The sequence below is a fragment of the Drosophila pseudoobscura genome, chromosome X (genome assembly GCF_009870125.1).
Source record: "Drosophila pseudoobscura strain MV-25-SWS-2005 chromosome X, UCI_Dpse_MV25, whole genome shotgun sequence".
NCBI classification, from domain to species: Eukaryota; Metazoa; Arthropoda; class Insecta; order Diptera; family Drosophilidae; genus Drosophila; species Drosophila pseudoobscura.
This window is the reverse complement of record NC_046683.1, coordinates 54,407,136-54,431,665: the sequence shown is the minus strand read 5'-3', so window position 1 is coordinate 54,431,665 and position 24,530 is coordinate 54,407,136. Positions and strand designations below refer to the sequence as shown.

Sequence of the window (24,530 nt, the reverse complement as noted above, 5' to 3'; positions counted from 1 at the left end):
CAAGTTCCTTGCTTCGGAGAAAATACATCGATTCATCTCGCTCTGATCTTGGTTTACAAACAGAATTCTGTTCTATAAACAATCTAGGCAAATTAATGCTTAAGTCAGCGAAGTTCTCCCTTGGCTGGCATCGAATATCATCAGATCGATAGGTTTGTTTATTCCATCAAGGAGTGGTTGGTCAGCGTTTGCCGATCTCCAGTAAAAAGGGGCGCAAAGCCCCTAATCAGCGCTCAAGTGGCGATTAAAGTGGATCTGCCGCTCCAGCATTTCAGTTTCCATCAAAGCGTCGCAAGTGGCAGTGCGTCAGTGCGTGTTCCCAGGTTAAATGTGAGTGCGCTTACTTTTGAAATAAATAAATGTATATATTTGACTTATAAAAATGTATAAACTAAAACTAATTAAGAGCTAAAGAAAGAGATTCGAATCCGAACGTTAGGTCAAGACGGATCTGTGTGTTGCGGAGTGGGCTCTCGGCTACAGATTCAGTATGAGAAACAAAAGACAGAAACAAAACGTATAACAAATCACAGAGCAAACTGCAAACAATATCAAGAACCAAGTGATACCGTTTCTTCTCTAAAAGTGCGGCAAGCACACCTTCCCCGCAAACAGTTCCGACACCACGGTTATCCACAGTGCCAGCACAAACATAATGTAGGATATGCCAATCTTAAAGGTATTGGGCAGCTGGTAGGCCTGTCCCCCGATCTCCTCGATGTGGAAGCCCAATGGAAAGACAACTGCGGCCATGCAGAACAGCACCATGGCCGCAAAGCCCACCCATCGGGCATAGGGTATGACATTTCGATTGCACGACGAGGAGGCCAGCAGGATCACAGTCGTTGTGATGCAAATGCAGCCCATGAAAATGCATACCAATGCAATCAGCCACTCGGGCTGTAGGTCGGGGGTGTAGCACACTTGTGGCCGGTTGTAGAGGGTCATGCAGGTCCACATTAGACCCAAGCGTATGTCTCCTGAAATATAATAGGGTTTGTCAGCAATGTTTTCATGCGATTTGGAAAGCCGTCTTCCATCACTTCCGCATCACCTGTGCCAGACTCGGTAATAATCCAATCAGGCAGCGCCAGACTCACTATGGCGAACACATCGGCGGCCATAAATAGCGTTGCACTTATTGTTGTTAATTTATCCATATTACTCCGTACAACAGTTTTGTTTTGGTTTTTATTGGAAAATGTTTTGTTTTCCTTTCTGCTTCGTCTTCAGTGATAAAATATACGGTCTGACCATCAGAAATATACCGTCTAATTTTCAATATATACTGCAAAATATACCGATGTAAAAACGAACTTAGCCCACTTAACCCCCCTTTTATTTAAACAGATGTGCCACTTGAGTTAAACAGGGAAAAAAGTACCATTTGTAAAATCTTTTACTAGATAAATTATTTCTCTTTGTTTAAACAAAAACAAAAAGGCCACAATATCTTTAAGTTGTATCATTTTCGTGAACTGTATATTAATACCCACTGTATGACAATGGGTTAATCGTACTCTTTGATCATCGATATTGAAATTCGGTTGAGATTTACGTGCTAGCCAGGATATTCAGCCCTGATTGATGAATCATTTTCCTACAATAATTTAACCACTCCCTTTTATTTGATTATGTAGAAAAAAAGGTTTAAACAAAAGAGGTAAATTGACAGGATAATCGCTAGAACTGCGCGACAAAGTGAAATTGCTTGAAAAAACTGAATGCAATCCAGTGGAAATTGAGGAACGTTTTGGTGCGATGCAGAGAAGCACGATTAGAGAGAGCGAAATTGAAAAGGCCTGCGTTTGGAAGTTTATATACCCTATCTTTGTTCTATATATGGTTGCTGCAGCTGTCGCGATTATTTTACATAATATGTGCCATCTGTTGATATTTACATGAACCCATTTTTCGATAACATTTTCATTCCCTTATTTTCTTTGTACTATTTTTTATTCTCTCAATATATTTCCTTAAATCAATCCGATTTGCAACTTCTTCCTTTTTTCTGCTTAAAAAGGAAAAAAGAAACGAAGAAGCAAGAAAATATCAGAATCGATAGACCACATATCTCTAACGCTTGTTCTTGGAGTTAGTTCAAATCAACTGAACTTAACTCGAACTGGCAGTTGTTTTTAAATTGAGCAAACAAATGAATTGCACATGCTCAAATTGTAATACAAATTAAAAATTAATTTTTAGTCATTCAATTTGGTTCTATTATTAAAAAAAAAAGAGTAATAGAGATGTGCTCGCACTCGACTCCCTTTCCTATTGAACTATTTATAGATCTGTAAGATAATTGCATTTATACTTACAGCGGCACTACTTCGAGTAGCCTCGAGTATAAAAATAATACTAGTACTTACAATATAGAATTCTAAGCGTAGCGGCCACGTCACATGCCTGGTCAGCTGGCGCTGACGTGTCCTTAGTCTGCTTGTCCCTCCAGTTGAACCCTAGTGAAGGGGTCAGGTGAGGGGTAGGTTTGTCCGTGTCCGGTTCCGTAAGCTTATATCTGGACGGCAATATCTATTGGAGAGCGAGCCGGTGGGTGTGCGTTATTATTTCAGCGCCCTTCCATTGAAGGTGGGAGCTTTACCCCATAATTGCCGGGGACCGACGTTTGAATGGCTGTTGCTTTTATCGCCCTCGGGCCATGTAATAATATTAGCGAATTTCAATTGCATTCATTCTCATTCTCATTTCGGTTGTGCCAGTCTACACCTGTTAGGCCTGTCTACGGCGGCCTTGGCTGGCCAGCGCGCATCGTATTTCGCCGGCGACGTGGACGAATCTGAACACAGTCTGTGCGGCAGTAAGACAACACTTCGGATCCGGTCTACGGGGTGTCTTCTGGGAGAGTGGACAGGCGGCACACAGTTAAAGATTTGATTTTTGCTCTGCCAAACAGAGCTCCATTTGTGTTTACAAATATTGACGAGTACAAACAATATTCATATGACGGATAGTGTGATATCTCTTGAAAGGGGATGCATTGTGGCGGAGTTGGATTTATCCAGATAAAAAGGAATACGAGTGCCATCGAGCAGGTAAAGAGCATGAGATTTTCAACACTTAGAGAAAAAGTAGCACAGTAAAACAAAACAGCCATATTTAAATTTAAATAAAAAAATACTATACAATTTAAACAATAAAAAAAATATTTCAGTTAAAGTTACATTATAAATACAAGCATTAGTGAAATTAAAGGGAATCTACATTTCCATAAACATACAAGTATTATACATATTAATAAAAATACTTTCAAATAAATAAATTGCATTTGTGCTTAATATGGTATTTTAAATATTAAAATTTAATATGGCTGTTTTACTGTGCTACTTTTATGTGCTAAATTTATATATGAAATAGATTTAATTCAAAAATTAAATAATTTAAATATTAAATATATTTATGTATTTTAAATATAAATAAATATTTATTTTAATTAAGAAAAATGTATTTAATTAATTAATTAATTAATTCAAATTCTTTTTTTTTTCAAATATAAACCCTTGGGATAAAATCTACTGGTATGTATGTATATATACAGTTTTAAATCTAGGCATTAATGTACAAAATCGCTTTCATTATAATATAATTAAGGATATGTACATTCGCACATTGGATATCGGAGTAGCTAAATCTAGGCTCGATCGACCTAAGAAATTTCCACGAAAGTATGCTCTAGTTTATTTTCATTATTTATTTACAGCAACACCCCGCCCGCCGCCCAGTTAATAGCTCATATTCGCTCCTACCGACAACGCATTGTTTTGCGAATTCAATTAAAGCAATCAAATTTCAAACCCAACCGACTTGGAGCCCCGCCTGGCACTAGCCTCAGCGCTAACCCCGACGAGCTGGCGAAAGGAAAAAAAGATAACCCGTAAATAAATACATACATGTGCAATTGCCTTAAAAGGAGAGTGCAAATTGGCTGGCAGTGGCAGTTACAGACGCGACATGGTCGCGCCCGAACCGGAGTTACAGCAGGTGTCTGATTCTAGATCTCAGCCAATGAGTAGGCTGGATGCGGACGCGGTACAAGGCACAAACGAGGGGTAGGTTGTTGACAAGGGAGCTAACAAAATAGAATACCCAAAATTATATCACTAACATATTTAATTCAGCAGCAATCGGCCAAAGGAAAACAAAACATTTGATGGACAGTCGCTGGAGAATATAATCAGCGATAAGGGAAAGCCTCAGAAAGGTTCTGATAAACCAAAACCTGCATATAAGAGCCTGAAGCGTAGGCCAGTTAAAACACACAGAGACAACAGACCTCTGGTGCTTGAGGAAAGGCATTCGCTTTCGATGTACGCCTAAATTATATTTCATTTGGTTCAAATAATAGTTCGAAAAATGCATGTTTTCTTTTAGAGCCGAGACAAAGAAGCGTAGGGCCAGCGTGTTCTCCGAAGAACGCCTCTTCATCCCCAAAAATCTGGCACGCAGCAATCTGCAACAGCGAGGCAGCTCGGTAGTGAATAGCTTTGATAAATTATCCAGTAATACAGAATATTGTCTCCGCATGCTCAAGTTTCCCGTTGGAACTGGACGGGCCCGATTCGTGGCCAAAAAACTGAAGAAGGGACAGGTGGCTGGTGTACAAAGCAGCTCCAAGGAGGCTCCTCCAGATAGCACACACCATCAGATGATCATGGCAGACGGCAATGGAAAGGATACGAGTATGGAAACTAAGGAAGCTGATGCTCTCAGAGCAAACCCCATGGCCACGAAGGAGGAGCCCATACATATGCCCAATCTAAATGCTGAAAGTGCTCGCAATGTTGATGATGACGACGATGCTGATGATGGCATAAAGAACAAATCAGAAGTGACGGAACCAGCAAGAGGGCCACACTCAATGCAGGATCAAGGCCACAGCGTGATTAAAGTCAGCACACAGTTGATGTCGGAGAAGGGGGTTCCGTCGGATCAGCCATATCCCTGTTTGCGTTGGCACAACCCAGACAACCAATTTCGCGATCTAAAAATGGGTCTCCTGGATGACCTGAGGAGCAAACCGGAAGTGCAAGCAACGGCAAACTTCATCGAAGTAGAAAACAATGGAGAACGCAATAAAGGTGCCGCAAGAGCTGAAAGCCAAGAGGAACGGGTGCAACAAACTAGCGGAAATCTAACCGAAACCCAGCAGCTGCCCCATCCGGAGCCACGCCAGCGATCGGAGATGGCGCCCTTGCACATCCCAAACGACCCGATATATCCGTCCGTCCATCATATACAGCCTCCGCCCAGGGTTGAGGCCCGACCCGAGCCACAGGCTCATTATTATTCTGTTCCCGTAACCGTCAACAGTTCCTTTGGAGTTACATCAAACGCCACGTCCTCAGAAGCGGCGGGAGAACATTCTCTACTCTCTCAGCGATTACTGCATCATAGCGTCCTGCCGAACGTGGACCAATTTCAGCCAAGCAGCGCCTGCCACAACAGTGCCATGGATCTGACCAATCAGAGCTACAGGCACCAGCATGCGGATGGGGAAACGCAAGCACTTCCCAGTGCAATGGAGCATCCGTGGAGGCAGCAGAGCCTCGACACGCATCCGGGCCACTCTTCGCAAACACAACAACAGCTACAGAATCTCTTTGATCAGCCGCCGCTCCAGCATCACACAATTCCGCACTTATCGGCGCAGCATCATCAGGTTTTGTGTCAGCAGAATATACTCGAGTCCATTGGTCAGCTGGAGAAACTGAAGGTCATGCACCAGAACCTGAAGCTCCAGGAAGAAAAGCAAGCACGTTTCTTCCACACAGCCCTCACGACCATTCTCAACGAGCGGGCGGACGATGAGCATATGTTTCAGTACAAAATGAAGCAAAGCAAAAAGGCAGAGGACAAGCTGAATGCGGACAAGGAGAAGCAGCAGCGAAAACTGAAAGCAGATCTCCAATATTTGGATGTGCGTATACGTAACCGACAGCGCATTTTGTCCTGGCGACAGCATCAGCAACAATTGCTGTTGCAGAACCCATTCCATCAACAGCAGCCGCTGCAGCAGCAGCATCAGCATCAGCCGGAGCAGCATCAGCCGAAGCATCATCAGCATCAGCCGCAGCAGCATCAGCATCAGCCGAAGCATCATCAGCATCAGCCGGAGCAGCATCAGACGAAGCATCATCAGCATCAGCCGGAGCATCATCAGCATCAGCCGGAGCAGCATCAGCCGAAGCATCATCAGCATCAGCCGGAGCATCATCAGCATCAGCCGGAGCAGCATCAGCATCAGCCGGAGCATCATCAGCATCAGCCGCAGCAGCATCAGCCGCAGCAGCATCAGACGGAGCAGCAGCGGGACATTCTGTACCACTACCCGCAGAGGCCGGTGGTAGTAGAGGAGTCCCACAAGCAGTATCATCAGAAACAGCAACAACAACAGCAGCTGCAGCAACATCAGAAGAAACAGCATCAGCAAGAGCAGCTGCAGCAGCAGCAAAAGCAGCAACAGCAGCAACAGCAACAGAAGCAACAGCAACATCAGCAACAGCAACAGAAGCAACAGCAACATCAGCAACAGCACCAGCAGCGCGTACATAAGCAACACCACACGGCCTTGTTTGAGCCGCCCCCCTACATATATCCATCATCCACCTCCTACAGGCTGCCTTTGAATGTTGCAACTACCGCTGCCGCTTCAGGAAGTGAATTTCAGGCGAAGCTCATGCCATTGCCTCCTCTGCTGAGAAAGCCTCCGTTCTCCAGCTGCGGGAATGCCAAAAAAAAGACCAAGACCCAAGATGTCGAGCCACGACGTGAAATCAACGAGCGTAGAGGAGTCGCATATCCGACTCCGTCCGTAGAAGCCCACTATCCCCCAGCTGCTGCCGCCACAGTCTCCTCCTCCACATACCCCCCCTATCGTTTTCAATACACCTACAAACCATCTGCACCCGAAAGAAGTCAGGAGCAGAGAGCACCCGGGCACGACCGCGAGTACGGTTCGGCAGGGGGAACGGCATCTACTTTTATCACAAACTATGTCTCGAGCTATCTGAATGAGAATATGCGAACAAATAAGTGATAATACATATAAAGTTCAGTCGAATTGAATAGATTGTGATTATAGTATTAACGTAGAAATTACCAACAACACATAACATATGTTACGTCCTAAGATAAATTCCGAATTTAGTAAAATATTTATACAAACTTATGAATAGCCATACATTTAAGAATTACAAGTGGTATGTACGTATACGAGTACTTTCATTCACTGTATATATATATATTTTTTTTTTACCATTAAATAAAATATTTTGCGGCAATTTCTAACCGACAAGTAACTTCCAACATCTAGTGTCTCTGGTCTGCATCCAGAGACAGCATTACGTTACGTCAAACAATTAAAAAATATAGATAATATAATTCTATATAAAAAAAAGTATAAAGAGTAAGTCAAAGGATAAAGACTTACCTCACATGTTGTAGTTTTGCAAATTATTTCCTGTTTTTTTTTTTTTGGTTTTGTTTTTCCCCACACAAACGGATAAGCACATGAAAATAAAAACAAATATTAAAATACAAAACAAAAAACGAAGGGGAACGAATGTATAAATATGTACATATGTATAAGTGACCTCATGATGTATGTATTTAATACAATACGTTTTATATATCGTTTGGTATCGCTGTTCACAAAAGAGAAACAATTATTCTTTTACACCGAAGGTGTGAAAGAGAGCGAGAGAGAGAGAGCGAGAGGGCGGGACGAAATTTTGAAATACACTTGTAACAGTTCGATATTACGGGATTATGGACACAAAATATGGTTGCTCAAGTTCTTATAGTCTTTGAGATATAGGCGCTCATAAGCACGGACGGACAGACATTGCTATAGCGATTCCGAGGCTTTTATGGTGTTACATCCTCTTTCACCACGTATGTATCTAATATATTCTTCTAATATACTCTTCTTATGGTATACGCACTAAACCTCGTGGCCTAAGGATTCGATTGGAATATGGATGCGTTTGATTGCACGGATGATACTTTCGCATTTAATGAACGCTTTGAAGGAAGGACCAGGGGGGGTAAATGGGAAAGCTGTGAAAAAAAGTGCATGCGTATGCAGCTCAAAGTTTTTCCTAGAAATCGGCCTTTGCTTCTGCTCGTCTCTATCCCTATCGCACTGAGGGTTACGAGAGCTGAGAGCTGTGAGAAGAGTGCAGCAGTGTGGAGTGCCAGCTCAAAGAACGAGAGCAAACAAGACAGTGTTGATCACAAAGAAACTACATATATTGGTCAGGGCCTCTCCCACTCTCTTTGCGCTCTCTCTTTCTGTCTGGCAACATTCCCTGACTTTATGTGTGTGAAATTGTACAGTGCAGTGCAGAAGCAATTCTGTGGATTGTATCCCCATACAGAGAGAAGAGTTTACTGTACTTTAGATAGCCTTAAATATGAGGCAGTACTGTCCTCTACAACTAGAGATGGTAAACAAATACGAGCGGAAAAGTTGTGAACCACGGCAAGGGCCGCGGCTCTACTTTTAAACCCGGGTGTACCACATATTCAACTTTGATTCATATCTGTGGAAATACCTAGTTTCTTATATGATATATAACAATTGATTTTTCTGTCCAATAAATTTAGTTCTCTAGGAGTACTCGTATATCAAGATAGCCTGAACACACAAATCCCTTCAAAATTGAAATGTTTTAAATGTTGTGGAGAGCACACAAAAGACACAGATAAACTGTGTGTCCCTCCCGTTTTCGGATCAAACAAAAATTGTAGAGCTTTGGGAAGATGGCACCGCAAGACGTTGGATATCCAGATGCTGTTGGCCTGATAGACCTAACCGATGAGAAGGCTGGCAAGTGCAGTTTTGTCATAGCGCTGAACAGCGAAGGTCAGCTCGAGATCAGTCCGAAGGGAGCCGGGGCCAGGGCCAGGACCAATGAGCCGGATCAACGCCAGGACAGGATGTGCAGTGGCATCTGCTCTGCGGCGAACAAGACTAGAATGGAGAAAGTTCCGGTTCCGTCAAGCAACAAGCAGCGAATCAGTATAGCCTTAATCAACCACGATACAGAGGCATTCGACTCCCTGCAGGTGGCCTCAGACGTTGAATGCGAAAAGAATAGCAGCTCTGGAGATCTAACGCGCTTCGTGAAGGTCTACAATGGGGAAGATCTAAGGAGCAAGCCCTCCTTTGTCGTCCTAGAGGATGCTCTGGTGCGCAAGCGCATTGAACATAAAACAGAGAGTTCAGTGATCAACGTCCAGCAGGAGACCGAGCCCAGAACAGACGACTTTCCTAAGGATCCATCACAAAACAGTGGGTGTAGTTTGCTCCCTCCTCAAACCCGCTTCAACACCTTGCACAATCTGAGAAACAGCCAGGAGGGAGAGGGAGCCAGCAACAACACACAGATGTCCGAGGCCATTAGTCTCTCCCCAGCCACGAATAGTCAGCCAAGTGAGCAGCAAGCGATGGCCAATACTGCATCACATGTGACCATCAGCTTCGTTCCTGCATCGGCTTCGCAATCGGTGAACCCTATGATGTATCCCTGTCAGCCATATTTGAGCATGGCCCGTTGTCCCAGCGGCAACTACTGCCATTTTTGCCCTTTAAAGCCCCCAGTCCGTCAAGCCACGCCGGATCCCGGCTGTTGCACCTGCAGTAGCTGTTGTGCCATGAGGTCCGCCAGCAACAGTTTCAACAGTTTCAGCAGTTGCAATAGTTGTAGCAACAATTGCTGTCCGCTCAAGCCACCACCGGGAGCAACAGCAGCAGCAACGGGTCTACATATGCATCCTTCTCTGAACTATTGCCAGCCCAATCTGTATGCCATGCCAATGGTTGCGCAGCATGTGTTCGCACCAGTTCTACAGCCATCGGGACAGCAGCAGCAGCAACAGCAACTGCAGCAGCAGCAGCAACAGCAACTGCAGCAGCAGCAGCAACAGCCACTGCAGCAACAGCAACTGCAGCAGCAACAGCCACAACAGCAGCAACAATATCCCATTGCTGGCTGTTGGTATCCGTATCCGCCGTCTGCTTTAAGCCATTGCATGCATCAGTGCTTCTGTCATCCAATGACCACGACTGGCATGGGCTCCAACTGCTGTCGAATGAACGCTGCCTATCATCATCCGTGCCCCCATTGTGGATCATTCTGCAATAATCCACAGATGCAACAGAAGCCACAGCAACAGCAACAGCAGGTGGAATCGCAAAACGTGGCATGTGGTAACCAGCGGCAGCGACGCTATCTAGCCAAGCGTCCAAAAGAACCAGCTTCCAGCGATACATGCTCGTTGTCTGTGAATCACGAGGGATTGAGAAGGATGTTCGGCCCGAGCCCGCAACAGCAACCGAAGTCCAACCAGGACGAGCAGGTGAAGCCTTCGACCGGAAGGGTTCTAAAGGCTATTCCGGACAAAGAACCTCCCCGTTCATTGGCTGGAAATACCTTCGGCAAGAACGATTCAACATCGATTGTTGGCAAGCAATCCAATTCTCTTTATATGGCTCGCTTTGGGAGGACTTGCATGCTGATGAAACCCTCTGTCAGCACTCCGATGCCGCGTCTGCTGACCAGGCGCATCAGCCGGTACACCTCGGTGATGGCCTGGCCAACCAATCACAAATCAGAGCTATCCAAAGAGACCAGCCTTATCCACAAAACTGACTGATAAACGGTGTTTTTTTTCATAAAACCAAATAAACATTGAATTGATCCGAAATTGGTCTTTTATTTGTTTGCTTTTAAGTATTATATGTCAGTTCGATCAAAGTCTTTAAACTGGGTATTCTTTCGTGGCTTCTGTTGCTGTGGCTGTGCCTGTTGCTGCTGCGGTTGCGGTTGCGGGAATGGATTTTGGATCATATAATAGGGACAGTGGCATACAGAAGCCTGCATCTGCACCTGTGACCGGTGCTGCTGCTGCTGATGATGGACACAATGTTGATTGGAATGTCCGCAGATAGGCGCACATTGGTATTGCTGTTGACATTGGTTCCTCAGGAGACAAGCATTGGATTGCATTTGGTGTTGGAGCTGCTGGAAGAAGGATGAGCCCAGAGATGGCGGCCTAAAATTCGAATCCAAGGGATCGATCTTGTACTTGTTGATGGTCTGCTCATAGAACCCCACTGGCATACTTCTGACACTCTCCTTCAAATCTTCAGGGCGGTAGAAAGGATATTGACTACCGTACATTTGATTGGGATGGCATTCGACTTGATGAAACGATTGCTCTGGCTGATAGCATTGTTGCATCTGTGCCTGATAGCTCTGTTGCATCTGCGGCTGATAGGTCCCCACTGGCATTTGGTTTGGCTCAAAGGACATCTGCACTAGGGCCGGGGAGTGCGCTGACATTGTGGGTAGAATATCCCGCGGGTCTATCAGGCCAGTGGCGTTCGAACACACAGAGCAGTCGCAGCTCTGCTGGGAACAGGTATACGGATGTGACTGTGACTGGAACTCCATTCCCATCATAAATTCCGACTGATTTCCCACAAAGCTTCCCATTGAAGAGCTCTGATTGCAGCGCATTGGGGCAACTGCTGCGTATTGCTGGCACCTAAAGTGGCACGACGGTGGCCCGTAGCCAGATTGGAGCTGATTATCCTCATCAGAGCAGGACGGGGTCTCATCGATCAGGTTATATTCGTCCCTAGCCGACGCTTCCTGATCAGCACAGCCGTCGCTCTGCAAGCTCCCATTGCTCCGTAGCGGTCTGGGCTGCATCAGGGTCACAGTTTCTGCACTACATTTATTGCACTGTTGTTTGCAGGCGACCAGGCAGCAGGAATATTGGCTTGGCTCCGTCAAAGTTTGCTCCGAGCCCGGAGGAGTTGTGGTCTTCGGACTGGCTTCAGCTTCATGCTGAAGGTTGTTCGCTGTGGAGTCGCATTCGCAGCTATTCGCAATGGATGCGTTTAGCCCATTTTGGGGAACAGCGGATGGGCTTAGATTATTACTCCTGTTCTCTGAAGGAGAGAGTTGTCGTCTTCCCCTGCACTCAGGTCTTATCCCATATACCATGAATGTGCTTAATGTTGCCTGCTGATGGTTCCTGCGAGCAGGCGAAGCATTTCTCGGCGGAGGTTGCGGAGCTGCGGGTCTGGTACATCTGCTGCGAACATCGGCATTCCTCATCACATTTCGATGAGACAGTGGTTGCCCATTGGGGTGGCGTGGACATCTTACTCTTGACGATGGGTAAGGCCTGCACTCCTGTTGCGCTGAGCGACCCCGACATCCGAGTGTTGGTGGGCAGGGGGAAGCTCTTCTGGGCGCAGCTCTAGCAGCTGGACGAGTGCCTCTCGGAGCTCGACTTGAGGACTCCGGGGCTACAGGTAATTTCCTGGGCATTGCCTCTGTCACATTCGTCAAGGTCAGGTTCTGCCTGAAACGTTTCAACATGGCTAGAAGGCTGGTAAAAACATACTGGTAATTACTTACCATTCCTTTGCCTGACATTTGACTAGTGTTTTTCCACTATTTTTGGTCTCCAGGCGAAAAGGTACCAGCACCAACGGTTGTTGTTGTTGTTGGTTGGAACTAAAAGATTATCATGTACTCGATAGGTGCAACTTTTCTTAATGCTCGTAGGCAGCTCTCTTACCATACTTTCTTCTCGGGGTCCTCGCTTCCGCCAGAGACCTGCCGATCTACCACATTCCTCTCCAATCGATGGCCATTACCGAGACAGAGCTCGCACTCACTTTGATCCGTAGTAGTAGGAGTAGATCCGCAGTCAATAATCTCATTCTTTTTAATGATTAGTTTTTTGGCTACGAAGAATTTACCATCGAATGGTCGAACCGTACCATATCTGCATCTGATATTTGCTGGTGCCGATTTGGATCGTGACTTTATGTTTCTACTTTTTCGGTTTTCTTTGGGTTTCATTTTCATTCGAGGACGTTCATCACGTTCCAGACCCTTTACTGGCACGCTACCACGATCACAATCGAGTTCCTCGTCCGTTTGCTCTGATTTGCTGTCATCTGACATTCGTTTATCCACATAAGAAACATGGGATTTTTGGCTGCGATCTCCAGGGTGTCTATCGTTCCTTCGGCTGAGACTAGCTGAGACTCCACCTTCTGGTCTGCAAGCGCAACAGAAACTATCATTATTCCGATCAGAGTTCCGATTATCGTCGCTTGTGGTGTTTGAGGCGCAACATTCTACGCTACAATCTCCAGGCAGACTGTTTGGGACTGTGGACAGAAGAGAATCGTCCCTTTCACTGTCACATCTTGTCAAAACATTGCCAGAGCCAGAGAAGCCAGAAGTGGCTATGTCAGAGGCGGACCTCTTTGATTCGCCAGCTTTTAACTTGCAACATGCCGGTGGCTCTCTCTGGCTATGGCCAAACATCGGTGATTGAACAAATGGACACGCATTACAGGCTCGCATACGTCTACAGCTCATATTCGTGGGCCAATGATGACATCCGGTCTGGCATCCGGACTGGCATCCGGGCTGGCATCCGGGCTGGCATCCGGTCTGGCATCCGGGCTTGCATCCGGGCTGGTCTTGAGTCATATATTCTTCGAACGCCATATCATTCGATTCGTCCTTCTTTGAGGATTTTAACCTCATCTTCTGGGTCTTCAAAGGAGTTTTTCTTCGCTTATTTTTAAGTGCTGCAGCAGCACTCGGTGCTGCATTACCCTTCACAGTCTTACCGTCAACACTCCTCACACTTGTGGACTTCTCAGCAAAACATCGGCACTCGCATTTCTGCATCGTCGTCTGCTTCTTCGGGGCATTCTCGGCCTCAGCACGCAAATGCTGTCGGATCTGTTCCAGGCAGGATAACAGAGGATTCGACAGGGGTTCCTGCTCCATGCTATAGCCAGTTTGGGTGCAAGTCTCACAAACAGAACATCGCTTGGCACCTTTAAACCTCCTCTCCGTGCTCGTCCTGGCTTTCCCAGAGGTCTCCTTAAGGTCCGCCAAATGGGAGGATGTCGACTGGTCGATAGGCGTGTTCTGATTGATGCCAGGAATCACTGTGATGCACATTGGGGGTAGGGCAGGCGGGCTACCCCCTTTTCGACCCTGTTCTGCCTCGACAATAGATCCGCACTTGCAGATGGTATTGTTATTCATACTGGGGACAGCGGGTAGCGAATTCCCAAACAGGTTTTGCGTACAAATGGGGAAAGGTATCTTGACCCGAAAGGGGACATTGCACTCGAACCTATAAGGCAGAACAAAACTGTATCCCTAGGCTTCCTTAGATCGATATTCCACCTATCCCACTTACCAAACACCATCAGTATTAATACTGTCCACCGCCAACTTTGCAGGTCGTTTTTTAGAGGGATTTGACTTGATTGTCGTACGCTTCGGCTTGGTCTTGACCAAAGCCTTTTCATCTGCCCCGGAGAGGGGCTTTGTACTTGCCTTCTTGTCTGTTAGTTCCTGGCAAGTCGTTTTCTGAGAGCCTTTCCTTAAACCCGAGGACGTTAGGGGACCTTTTTTGTCCCCAATCGTTTTAGGCCGTGAACTTTTTCCAGACGGCATTCGTAAGAAACCGCCTTCATTTGGGGAACTTTTCTGCGGTGAGACCTTTTGAGAGCCTCCATTATGTGGAAAATTTGCTTTCATTATCTGCAGGGCTCTTTGCTGCACCGAAGCTGTATACGATTTACTTGATTGTGTGCCATTTTTTCGCACAGAAGGATTACTGGCATCTTTGAAGTTATATCCGTCATACTTCTTTGCCTCAACAACATTACCGGATTTATTCACAAACATAAACACGGTGCCAGGCCTGGTGTTTTCAACCTTTTTCTGCCGTGAATACAGACACGAGCTGGCCATTAGCTGCGTCATTTGGTCATGGCATCCGCCGAACTTTCTATTGAAATTACAAGTTTCTCGATTAAAATAAAAACAGACGATCGCTGGGTATCCAATCTGGTTATTGCTTTAATCGAAAATCTGCAAGTTGCAGAATATTTCGGAGGGCAGTTCCACTTTCTGGCACTCGCTCGGGAAGTGCCGAAAATTTTGCGATTAATTTAGAATTTAGAAAATATTATTTTGACCGAAACTACATAAGATATTATTTGACAAAAAACTCCTATATATATATAGGAAATATGCACTGATCTATTCGATTGTGTGTTTAGTGTTTGGTGAAACGCAAGGGGGCGTTTACCATTGAAAGGCATGGTCGTCGGCACGGATACAGGATCAAACCTGTTCCAGAAGTCCATTCGCACGTTCAATTAATGGCTCGAAATGAGAACGAAATAGTTCACAAATGGTTTGCCGCAAATGGTCAGCTAGTTACTAAACAAAATACTCCGAGGTGGAATATAATTTCTACATTTCAAGTAGGCTGTACATGATACGTCAGGTATTTTATAGATTCCTATATCAGATTCAGTCCGAATCGAATCACTCATTAAAACAACATACAACAATAAGCAAACAACATGTCAACGCCTGAACGTAAAATCTATACGATCGAAACGCGATTGGCCAAGAAGCGCCGCCAGATGGCCCTCGACCAGAGAGCATGGGGATCCGAGTCCTCCATTGAGGGGCCACCACTGGCTAAAAGGAGCAAAGGAGCCCCAGTCAAGCGAAAGCCAAAGCCAGTGAGACGCAGCGATCCGCCCTCGGATCGTGTAGAACAGAAAGGACAAGGACAAGGACAAGGACGAGGACTAGGACGAGGACGAGGACGAGGAATACCCAACAAAGCCGCTAAGAAAGTCCTCTTGAAGCGGAACACTCCTGTGAAAAAACGCTTACCATCGAAAAGGGCTGGGGCCCCGCGTCCCACCAAAAAGGAACAACCGAAGTCGAAGCAAGCAACGACCAAACCAACAAAGACTTCGTCAAAAACCCGTAAACCAAAACCAAATGAATCAATCACAAAGAAAATTACAAATAAACCGATGGATAAGACCGGAGCGGAGAAGGAAGCCAAAACGGAACCAAAGAAGAAACCGAAATTCCGGTTCCGCCCTTGGAACCCGGCAACCCAGACCGACGCTACGCTCTCCGGCGAAAGACATCCAGAAATAAATCCAGAGCAACCAGACGGGATGGTTGAAAATGAAATGGAGATGACAACGGGGATAACCTCGTTGCTCCAACCTTCAGATTCCACAGGGAACCACAGCGATCCACACGGATGCTAAATTACATAGTTTGGAGCAACAGAAATAGTTCACGATAGTTCGGCGAATGATTTGGCGGGGTAGCTAGTAAAATATAAAATAAATTTAATGTTGAAAACCAATTTCAGACTTTATTGTTGTGTTATTGTTGACTTTTTGGCATCAATTTTAACCGGAAGATCGGAAGAATTTCAAAATTCCAGCGGCCAGCGTCGCGGCATCATGTAGCAGCAGCTGGGGCAGCAGTGCGACAAATGGGGGCACATATTTTGCTGTTAAAAGGATGCTGCTCCCGGCATCGGTTGGAAAAATTTGGACGCGGGTTAGGTTGCTGCGGCTGTGGCTATTGATTGGGCCTCTGATTTTGCTGCTGCTGTTGCTGCCGTATCACCTTTGTTGCTGCTGCAGGTGGTGATTTGTTTTTGATGCTGGACTGCAGGCCCAACCGGAAGAGGCATTCCATCCCAACTCGCAGGAATACGCGAGGAGTGGCTCAAAGAACTGACAGCTATGAATTGCGACACGGTGTTCAAGGGGTGCATACGGAACGGATACATTAGTGCATTGAGTGTGTGCCTAAATCAGAAGCGCCTCTACGGGATATTCGAACAGATGCCCCCGGAAGAACTGGAGTGGATGGACTTTCCAGACACGACGAATCATACGTCGTCAAATCGTGCCACAGCGACCCTTTGATACGTATAGGAGCATGCCACAGGGAGAGATGACTGCTGCTGCTGGCACGGAAGCTGCTGCTCGGTGCAACATTTCTGCTGCTGCTGCTGCTGATGCTGCTGGCATGGAAACTGCTGCTTTTGCTGACAAGGAAGTCGAGAAGGTCTCTGTTGCCAAGGATTTTGCTCCTGTTGATCGGGAAACTGAAATGGCGGCTGTGATGAGTGGGATAGCATCCGTACATTGGCTCGTGGCGCTGCACAACAGATGACTGGCTTTGGGGCATACGCCGGGGCTGCTGCTACATACAGGACGGTCCACCCTGTTGCTGCGTTGCAATGTTCCTGGATGACGTCTGTCCCTCAGAAGGGTCTTCTCGGTCACCTCGCAGGTGGTGAGAATGTGAGAATTGAATGCCTTGCCGTGAATACAGACACGAGCTGGCCATTAGCTGCGTCATTTGGTCATGGCATCCACCGAACTTTCTATTGAAATTACAAATTTCTCGATTAAAATAAAAACAGATTATCGCTGGGTATCCAACCTGGCTATTGCTTTGAGCGAAAATCGGCAAGTTGCAGAATATTTCGGGCCGAAAATTTTGGGTTTAATTTGGAATTTAGAATCTATTATTTGGACCGAAACTACATAGGATACTATTTGACAAACAAACTCCTTTTTAAATATACTTTTATTTTTTTATTATATTTTGGATTGTATTGGGTAGTTTTGATTATAAAATAATATCACTGATACAAATTATGTCGTTTGCTGTTACTGTTAGAGCAACTTGTGCAATAGTCACAGAAAAATTAGGATAATTAAAAAAAAAAACCCCTGTTATCAAGGTCAAAGAATTTGGATGAGGATATTATTTGGTTCAATTATCTGTCCAGGTTTTCTAGGGCAGAGGTCCTCTTGGATGATTGTTGGGCAGGTCGACTGGGTGTATTTTGGCCAGCCTACGCCGGTATCTGGATCTGGCAAGACGCCTCGCCAGTACATTAGGGTGGCTCTTCGCTTGATTGTTGATAACATCACCAACAAGTGGTACGTTAAGGTCCTTGGCGATGTCCCGGTTACGGACATACCACTCAGCTCCGGAGGTTTTACGCACAAATTTACTCTGGAATGTCATGATCCGCGCAAGGTTAGACTTGGCGGCAATCCCATCTCGTACACCTCAATGCCGTACTTCCAGACAGGGGCTTGTATGGCTTTGTGGATCATGACTTTGTTTTTTAAACTGAGCTTCTTGCTTTGTTTAAGTAGCCAGATCATTTTCTGGGCCTTACCCACCAACATGCTCCCCACGCTACGGATGTGACTGCCGAAAGTTAGACGTGCATCCAGTGTAACTCCGAGGTATGTGTGATTCCTACGCTGCTCCACGAGTTTCCCAAGCAGGAAGACACCAGGGCTAGAGCCCACTCTTAAAGTGTGCGGCGACACTGCACATTTATCAGGGTCTGTGGAGATGTTCCATCGGCAGGCCCAGTTTTCAAACAGCTTGAGGTATTGCTGTAGTTTGTCTGTGCCATCATAGGCAGTACAGTGTCGGTGTTGATCGAAGAAGCTGCACCATTCTGGACTACACGGAGGGTCCTCTCCGTCTTCCTCCGAAAGCTTTTGATAACATCATACAGCTGAGGGTTGAGCATCATTTTGATCTGGTGCCACACCCGGTCGAAAGCCTGCGCAATATCCAGGTAAGCAGCTATAGTGTACTGCTTGTCTTGCAAACCGTCTATTATGTGTTCCACCACCCTGTGCAGCTGTTCGGGTGGGCAGTGCTGAAGGGTGAACCCAAATTGGTAGTTTGGCATGGCTGTTTTGACCAGCGACGACTCCAGTACCCTTTGTAGGATGTAGCGCACAAACATTTTTCCAAAAGTCGACAAGAGACTAATTGGTCTATGGTTGTTGAGGTCTTCCGATGGTTTCCCTGGCTTTGGCAACATGATTATGTGGGCACATCTCCAGGCTTTTGGGAAGCAAGCTAATCTTAGCTACGCATTAAAGATTAGCGCTGTTTGGTAGCGCCTTTGCCACAACATTGTCAATCCTATCATCGCCAGGGGCCTTCTTGGACCTAAGTTGCTCTTCTACTAGATGTCGTCCGGAATGGGGTGAATCTTTCGTCCAGATTAGTCGCAAAAGCCTCCACTCTGTCCATTGCTGTTCTAGCCCAAGAGCCGTCAGACCTCCTTACCGGAAAGCGGGGTGTGGGTTGCCGCTTGAAACGTCCTCTCAGCTTCCAAAGGGCATAGTTTGAGTGTACGTCTGCTGTAGCCTGCGATAGCAGTTTATCCGCGGCATCGGTCCTCTGTGTCGCCAATTTCTTCCTAACCCGGTTAGCCACTCTCCAGAAGACTCTGTCAACCTACGGGTCATGGGTGCGGTGCGTATGTACTCGCGCCTGAGTCGTTTCTTGAGCAGAAGAAGCCCTTCGACCTCACTCGAAGTGCCGCCTCTGTGGTTTCCAGTCTGTGAAGTTCGACTGCCATGAGGGCCGCAGGTGGTAGCAGCAGAAGAAGCGTCACAGACTTCTACAGCATCTACATCCTCAGCGGTCCTTAAATATGTGTGTAAGTCAAGCGAGCTACCCAGAATTTCCTTGAACAGGGGAATGTTTTGAGTTGGGCTTCAAAAATTCCTATGGATATTAAGTAAATATCTACATTAAGTAAATATATCTATATATGTATCTATACATATGTATATGAAAATCTCGTGTCACGGATCGAACTATTTTGATACATTTTTAGTTTTTTGTACCCACCATATTTCAATCGGGATTCGATCCCATAGAAATTGCCAGACAATCAAGAAAGTAATTAAATATGCACTGATCTATTCGATTGTGTGTTTAGTGTTTTGAGAAACGCAAGGGGGCGTTTACCATTGAAAGGCATGCTCTTCGGCACGGATACAGGATCAAACCTGTTCCAGAAGTCCATTCGCACATTCAATTAATGGCTCGAAATGAAAACGAAATAGTTCACAAATGGTTTGCCGCAAATGGTCAGCTAGTTACTAAACAAAATACTCCGAGGTGGAATATAATTTCTACATTTCAAGTAGGCTGTACATGATACGTCAGGTATAGATTCCTATATCAGATTCATTCCGAATCGAATCATTCATTAAAACAACATACAACAATAAGCATAGAACATGTCAACGCCTGAACGTAAAATCTATACGATCGAAACGCGATTGGCCAAGAAGCGCCGCCAGATGGTCCTCGACCAGAGAGCATGGGGATCCGAGTCCTCCATTGAGGGGCCACCACTGGCTAAAAGGCGCAAAGGAGCTCCAGTCAAGCGAAAGCCAAAGCCAGTGAGACGCAGCGATCCGCCCTCGGATCGTGTAGAACAGAGAGGACGAGGACAAGGACAAGGACAAGGACAAGGACGAGGACGAGGACGAGGAATACCCAACAAAGCCGCTAAGAAAGTCCTCATGAAGCGGAACACTCCTGTGAAAAAACGCTTACCATCGAAAAGGGCTGGGGCCCCGCGTCCCACTAAAAAGGAACAACCGAAGTCGAAGCAAGCAACGACCAAACCAACAAAGACTTCGTCAAAAACCCGTAAACCAAAACCAAATGAATCAATCACAAAGAAAATTACAAATAAACCGATGGATAAGACCGGAGCGGAGAAGGAAGCCAAAACGGAACCAGAGAAGAAACCGAAATTCCGGTTCCGCCCTTGGAACCCGGCAACCCAGACCGACGCTACGCTTTCCGGCGAAAGAAATCCAGAAATAAATCCAGAGCAACCAGACGGGATGGTTAAAAATGAAATGGAGATGACAACGGGGATGTGCTCGTTGCCCCAACCTTCAGATTCCACAGGGAACCACAGCGATCCACACGGATGCTAAATTACATAGTTTGGAGCAACAGAAATAGTTCACGATAGTTCGGCGAATGATTTGGCGGGGTAGCTAGTAAAATATAAAATAAATTTAATGTTGAAAACCAATTTCAGACTTTATTGTTGTGTTATTGTTGACTTTTTGGCATCAATTTTAGCCGGAAGAATTGCAAAATTAGGTAGGAAAAGCTCTTCCATCGTATTGTGGGCCGTAGAAGCGTACCCTGCACAGATATTTCCTGGTTTACCGGTTGACTTGTATCTATATCTGTACATGGTACCCTAAAAACAATTCGATTGGAACCGTTAGCACGGCCAGCGTCGCGGCATCATGTAGCGCATTTTGCCATACCGCTGGCAGCCGCAGCTGGGACAGCAGTGCGACAAATGGGGGCACATATTATGCTGCGACTGATTTTGCTGTTGAAAGGATGCTGCTCCCGACATCGGTCGGTAGAATTTTGCACCCGGGTTGGGTTGCTGTTGTTGCTGATTGGGCCTCTGGTTTTGCTGCTGCTCTTGTTGCTGCCGTATCAGATTTTGTTGCTGCTGCAGGAGGTGCAGCAACAGTTGCTGCTGCATCTGGCAGGGAGAAGTGGGTGACTGCTGCTGCTGCTGGCAGGGAGGGGGAGATGACTGCTGCTGTTGCTGGCACGGAAACTGCTGCTCGTTGGAAAATTTCTGTTGCTGCTGGCATGGGAACTGCTGCTGCTGCTGTTGCTGGCATGGGAACTGCTGCTGCTGCTGCTGCTGTTGCTGGCAAGGAAACTGTTGCTTTTGCTGACAAGAAGGTCGAGAAGGTCGCTGTTGCCAAGGATTTTGCTCCTGTTGATCGGGAAACTGAAATGGCGGCTGTGCTGGCGGCGGATATGAACAGGGGGGCATCATCAGACAGGATCCAGTCGCATGCAACGGTTCCTCCTCCTGCGGCTCTTGATACATCGCCGAGCATGAGCACGAGATATTCAAGGACTGATCAGTGGTGTAGCCCGTATCATCACCACCCATATCGTCTTCCTTGTCCGAGTCCTTGCTTGGCCAATACGGCTCTTCGTTGCCGATCTGATCGTTCACATTTGTCTGCTGGGTGGCGTTGTTCAACTGGAGCTGGACCTGTGCTATCTGGGCCTGCGCCTCCTGCATCTGTTGGTGCAGCTGCTGGGCCAGCATTTCGGTCAGTCCACAGCAGCTGGGCTGCTGCTGCTGCTGTTGCTGCTGCTGTTGCTGCTGTTGCTTTTGTTGCTGCTGCTGCTGCTGTTGCTGCTGCTGTTGCTGATGCTGCTGCTGCTGCTGTTGCTGTTGATTGTACATGTTTTGCGAGGCGTTCTGAGTGGGATAGCATCCGTACATTGGCTGTTGGCGCTGCACAGGAGATGACTGGCTTTGGGGCATACACCGTGGCTGCTGCTCCATACAGGACGGTCCACACTGTTGCTGCGGTGCAATGTTTCTGAACGGCGTCTGTCCCTGCTCCGATCCCGGCAGCGCACCCATGAACTGGGAAGCCCCCTGCCCCGACGACCATAAAGCCTTCTCATCACAATCGCATCCGATGCTGTGGCAGGGAGGACAGGGAGGAAAGCAAATAAAACACCATTTATAGCTTTATCAATAGGAATGGGAATTACCCTAGCAGAACGTACCTCAGAAAGGTCTCCTCGGTCACCTCGCAGGTGGTGAGAATGTTTTCCTTGCCTGCGTTGCCAGAGCTAGTGCCCGGGCCACCAGAATTAAATCCGGTTTGCTCGAACCACTGATAAGGCGCAGGCCGATTGCGCGTGGGATATTCCCCACGGAAGCACGGAAAGATCTTCATACACGGCTGGGACATGGCACTTGCTTCAGTCTTGTCTTCAGCCCCAGCCCCAGCGGTTGCGGTGGGGTCCACTTTCTCCGGCTGTAAGGTCTCGTCTTTATCCTCATTGCCAGCGACGGGCTTTACTTCACCTGGCTTTGGAGCAGACGCCACGGACTTGTTTTCATCGGCAAGTCCGGCAGCCTGCTCTATGTCCTGGTTTACTGTATCTCCTTTTTTGACCGGCTTATCCAGTTTTGCAGGGGCGCTCACCATGACGATAGGCGATTGGGGCGAGTGGGAAGACCTCTTGTACTGCTGGCTAAGACTGGAGTCTGTTCGCATGGGAATCTTTCGGGCGGTACTAGTGTTGCTCATGGAGATAGAGGCTCTTTCGTTCTTAAAAGTGCGCTCTCCAGCATCTTTGCCTTGGGACCTGATTCTCACCCTCCTGGGAATATCCTTGCCGGACACCTCTCTGACCGGTATCCCCACGGCCATGGGCACGGGCCCCCCAAACGCTGTCCTTGACTGCATGGGCACCGATCTATTCAACACCAATTCCGACGGTCCATTCTGTTCCACCCTGGATCGGTGTCGAACGCGGCGCACATTGCCGTTTGTTGTGGGCGAGATCCGTGATGGGGACGCGGGCAGAGTCTGCGCCAGGTCCCGAAGCAGCTGCATTCCGATCCGGCTGCGTGTCTGGGTGTGGGATGTGCTTGACCTCGTGAGCGCCGATTCCGGATAGACGATGGGAGTGGCCCTTCGGGTGCGTCCACGTTCGGGACTCGTATTGCTCCGATAGGGACCAGCGCCGCTTGTCATTGTGCCGCTTGACCTTACGCCGCTTGTCCTTGCGCCTGTCGTCCTTGCGCCTGTCGTCCTTGCGCTGGCACCGTAGCTTTTGTTGGGGGCCATTCAACCAATTCTACAATACTTCCGTTCACACAAACAAATTTAAGTTTTCCGACATCATACGATGAATTTTATATTATATTCAAGTTGATAGGTTTCGAAGAGGACTAGGATTTGGTAGATCAAACAAAACAAATGTCTGGGAATACAACTCGATAACGTGTTGGTTTGGGGAATGGTATATAGTACATATTTCTTGGATTTTAAGCTGAAACTTTTTAAAACTTGCAAAAACGAGGGCGACCTTTTTATAAACCCAAAAAAAAACAGAGAATAAAACTCACCTTTTCATTCATAATTGTGCACTCCTTTCTGCAATATTTTTCCCGCTCGCGTATTTACCGTTTTTGCCGCTTTTTTAACGCTTTTTTAACGCTTTTTTAACACTTTTTTAACGCCGAAGTCAGCTCCGCACACATAATTTGTTCACGTAAATTGATTCCAATAAGAACACAAGGAGAGGTGCCCCTCCCACGATATTTACTTTTTTGATCAAGTGCATGTGCGAGAGAGAGGGACAGATGCCAAGACTTGGAATGCCGCACCTTATACTAGGACGACACCTACAACGAGAGCGCGCCTTCGCTCCTTCTTTACGCTTTCTTATCTTTCTCCTTGCGCCTTCGTGTAAGATGAAAGAGAAAAAACTTCGCGCCTTTTCTGCATCATTCCTACACACGCACACACACCACAGCGCAAGATCACGCGACTAAACGAGCACTTTGGCCATGGAAAAAGTTTATTAATGTATCAAATAATATGCTTATATCAAATATGTAGCACTTGATGCACTTCACTTGAAAAAAAACAAATTATTTTCCTCTGCCTTTATGCCATTTCCATGCCATTTCGCCCCCGCACTCGATCACTCACTTTCTTTGCTTTTAAACGAAACTGTTGGGACATATTTAATGTTTATTCACTTCTACACTTCACTGCACAGCTGCGCGACACTTTTCCGCAGGATTTTCCACCATTTTTCGCATTTTCGCGGCCGCAAACGCGGAGCGGAGCTGACTTTGAACCGCACGCCTCGAACGAACGAACAAATGAATGAGAGCGAGACAGATGCGTACGTGACTTGGTGTTCGTTCCAATTCCAAGGCTT

General features: G+C 46.7%; 4 protein-coding genes across 6 annotated transcripts; 1 reads left to right on the top strand and 3 right to left on the bottom strand.

The window, feature by feature from the left end:
* The first annotated feature begins 237 nt into the window (after positions 1-237).
* LOC4812890 (uncharacterized) lies at positions 238-10,731 on the top strand. The gene is made up of 8 exons (XM_033381497.1): positions 238-330; positions 2,724-3,056; positions 3,722-4,070; positions 4,140-4,328; positions 4,393-4,492; positions 4,553-6,077; positions 6,288-7,054; positions 8,773-10,731. Exons 3-8 carry the CDS (start codon positions 3,973-3,975, stop codon positions 10,678-10,680), a joined length of 4,587 nt encoding a protein of 1,528 aa, XP_033237388.1. The 5' UTR covers positions 238-330; positions 2,724-3,056; positions 3,722-3,972; the 3' UTR covers positions 10,681-10,731.
* On the bottom strand, positions 341-1,242 carry LOC4813655 (uncharacterized protein C16orf52 homolog A). Its single transcript, XM_001353974.4, has 2 exons — positions 1,055-1,242; positions 341-980 (listed from the first exon to the last, which is right to left on the bottom strand). Exons 1-2 carry the CDS (start codon positions 1,158-1,160, stop codon positions 580-582), a joined length of 507 nt encoding a protein of 168 aa, XP_001354010.1. The 5' UTR covers positions 1,161-1,242; the 3' UTR covers positions 341-579.
* LOC4813547 (uncharacterized) lies at positions 10,716-15,081 on the bottom strand. Of its 2 annotated transcripts, none has more exons than XM_001353971.4 (4): positions 14,278-15,080; positions 12,622-14,211; positions 12,459-12,557; positions 10,716-12,402 (listed from the first exon to the last, which is right to left on the bottom strand). In XM_001353971.4, exons 1-4 carry the CDS (start codon positions 14,847-14,849, stop codon positions 10,761-10,763), a joined length of 3,903 nt encoding a protein of 1,300 aa, XP_001354007.3. In that variant the 5' UTR covers positions 14,850-15,080; the 3' UTR covers positions 10,716-10,760. The 2 variants fall into 2 exon arrangements, with proteins under 2 accessions (XP_001354007.3, XP_015043391.2); XM_015187905.2 differs by having other exon boundaries at positions 12,295-12,398; positions 14,278-15,081.
* Positions 15,082-16,529: 1,448 nt separating this feature from the next.
* On the bottom strand, positions 16,530-23,533 carry LOC6900836 (RNA polymerase II degradation factor 1). 2 transcript variants are annotated; one of them, XM_033382717.1, is made up of 2 exons: positions 22,376-23,532; positions 16,530-17,209 (listed from the first exon to the last, which is right to left on the bottom strand). In XM_033382717.1, exons 1-2 carry the CDS (start codon positions 23,423-23,425, stop codon positions 16,820-16,822), a joined length of 1,440 nt encoding a protein of 479 aa, XP_033238608.1. In that variant the 5' UTR covers positions 23,426-23,532; the 3' UTR covers positions 16,530-16,819. The 2 variants fall into 2 exon arrangements, with proteins under 2 accessions (XP_033238608.1, XP_033238607.1); XM_033382716.1 differs by lacking the exon at positions 16,530-17,209 and adding an exon at positions 20,800-22,264 and having other exon boundaries at positions 22,353-23,533.
* Positions 23,534-24,530: the final 997 nt, after the last annotated feature.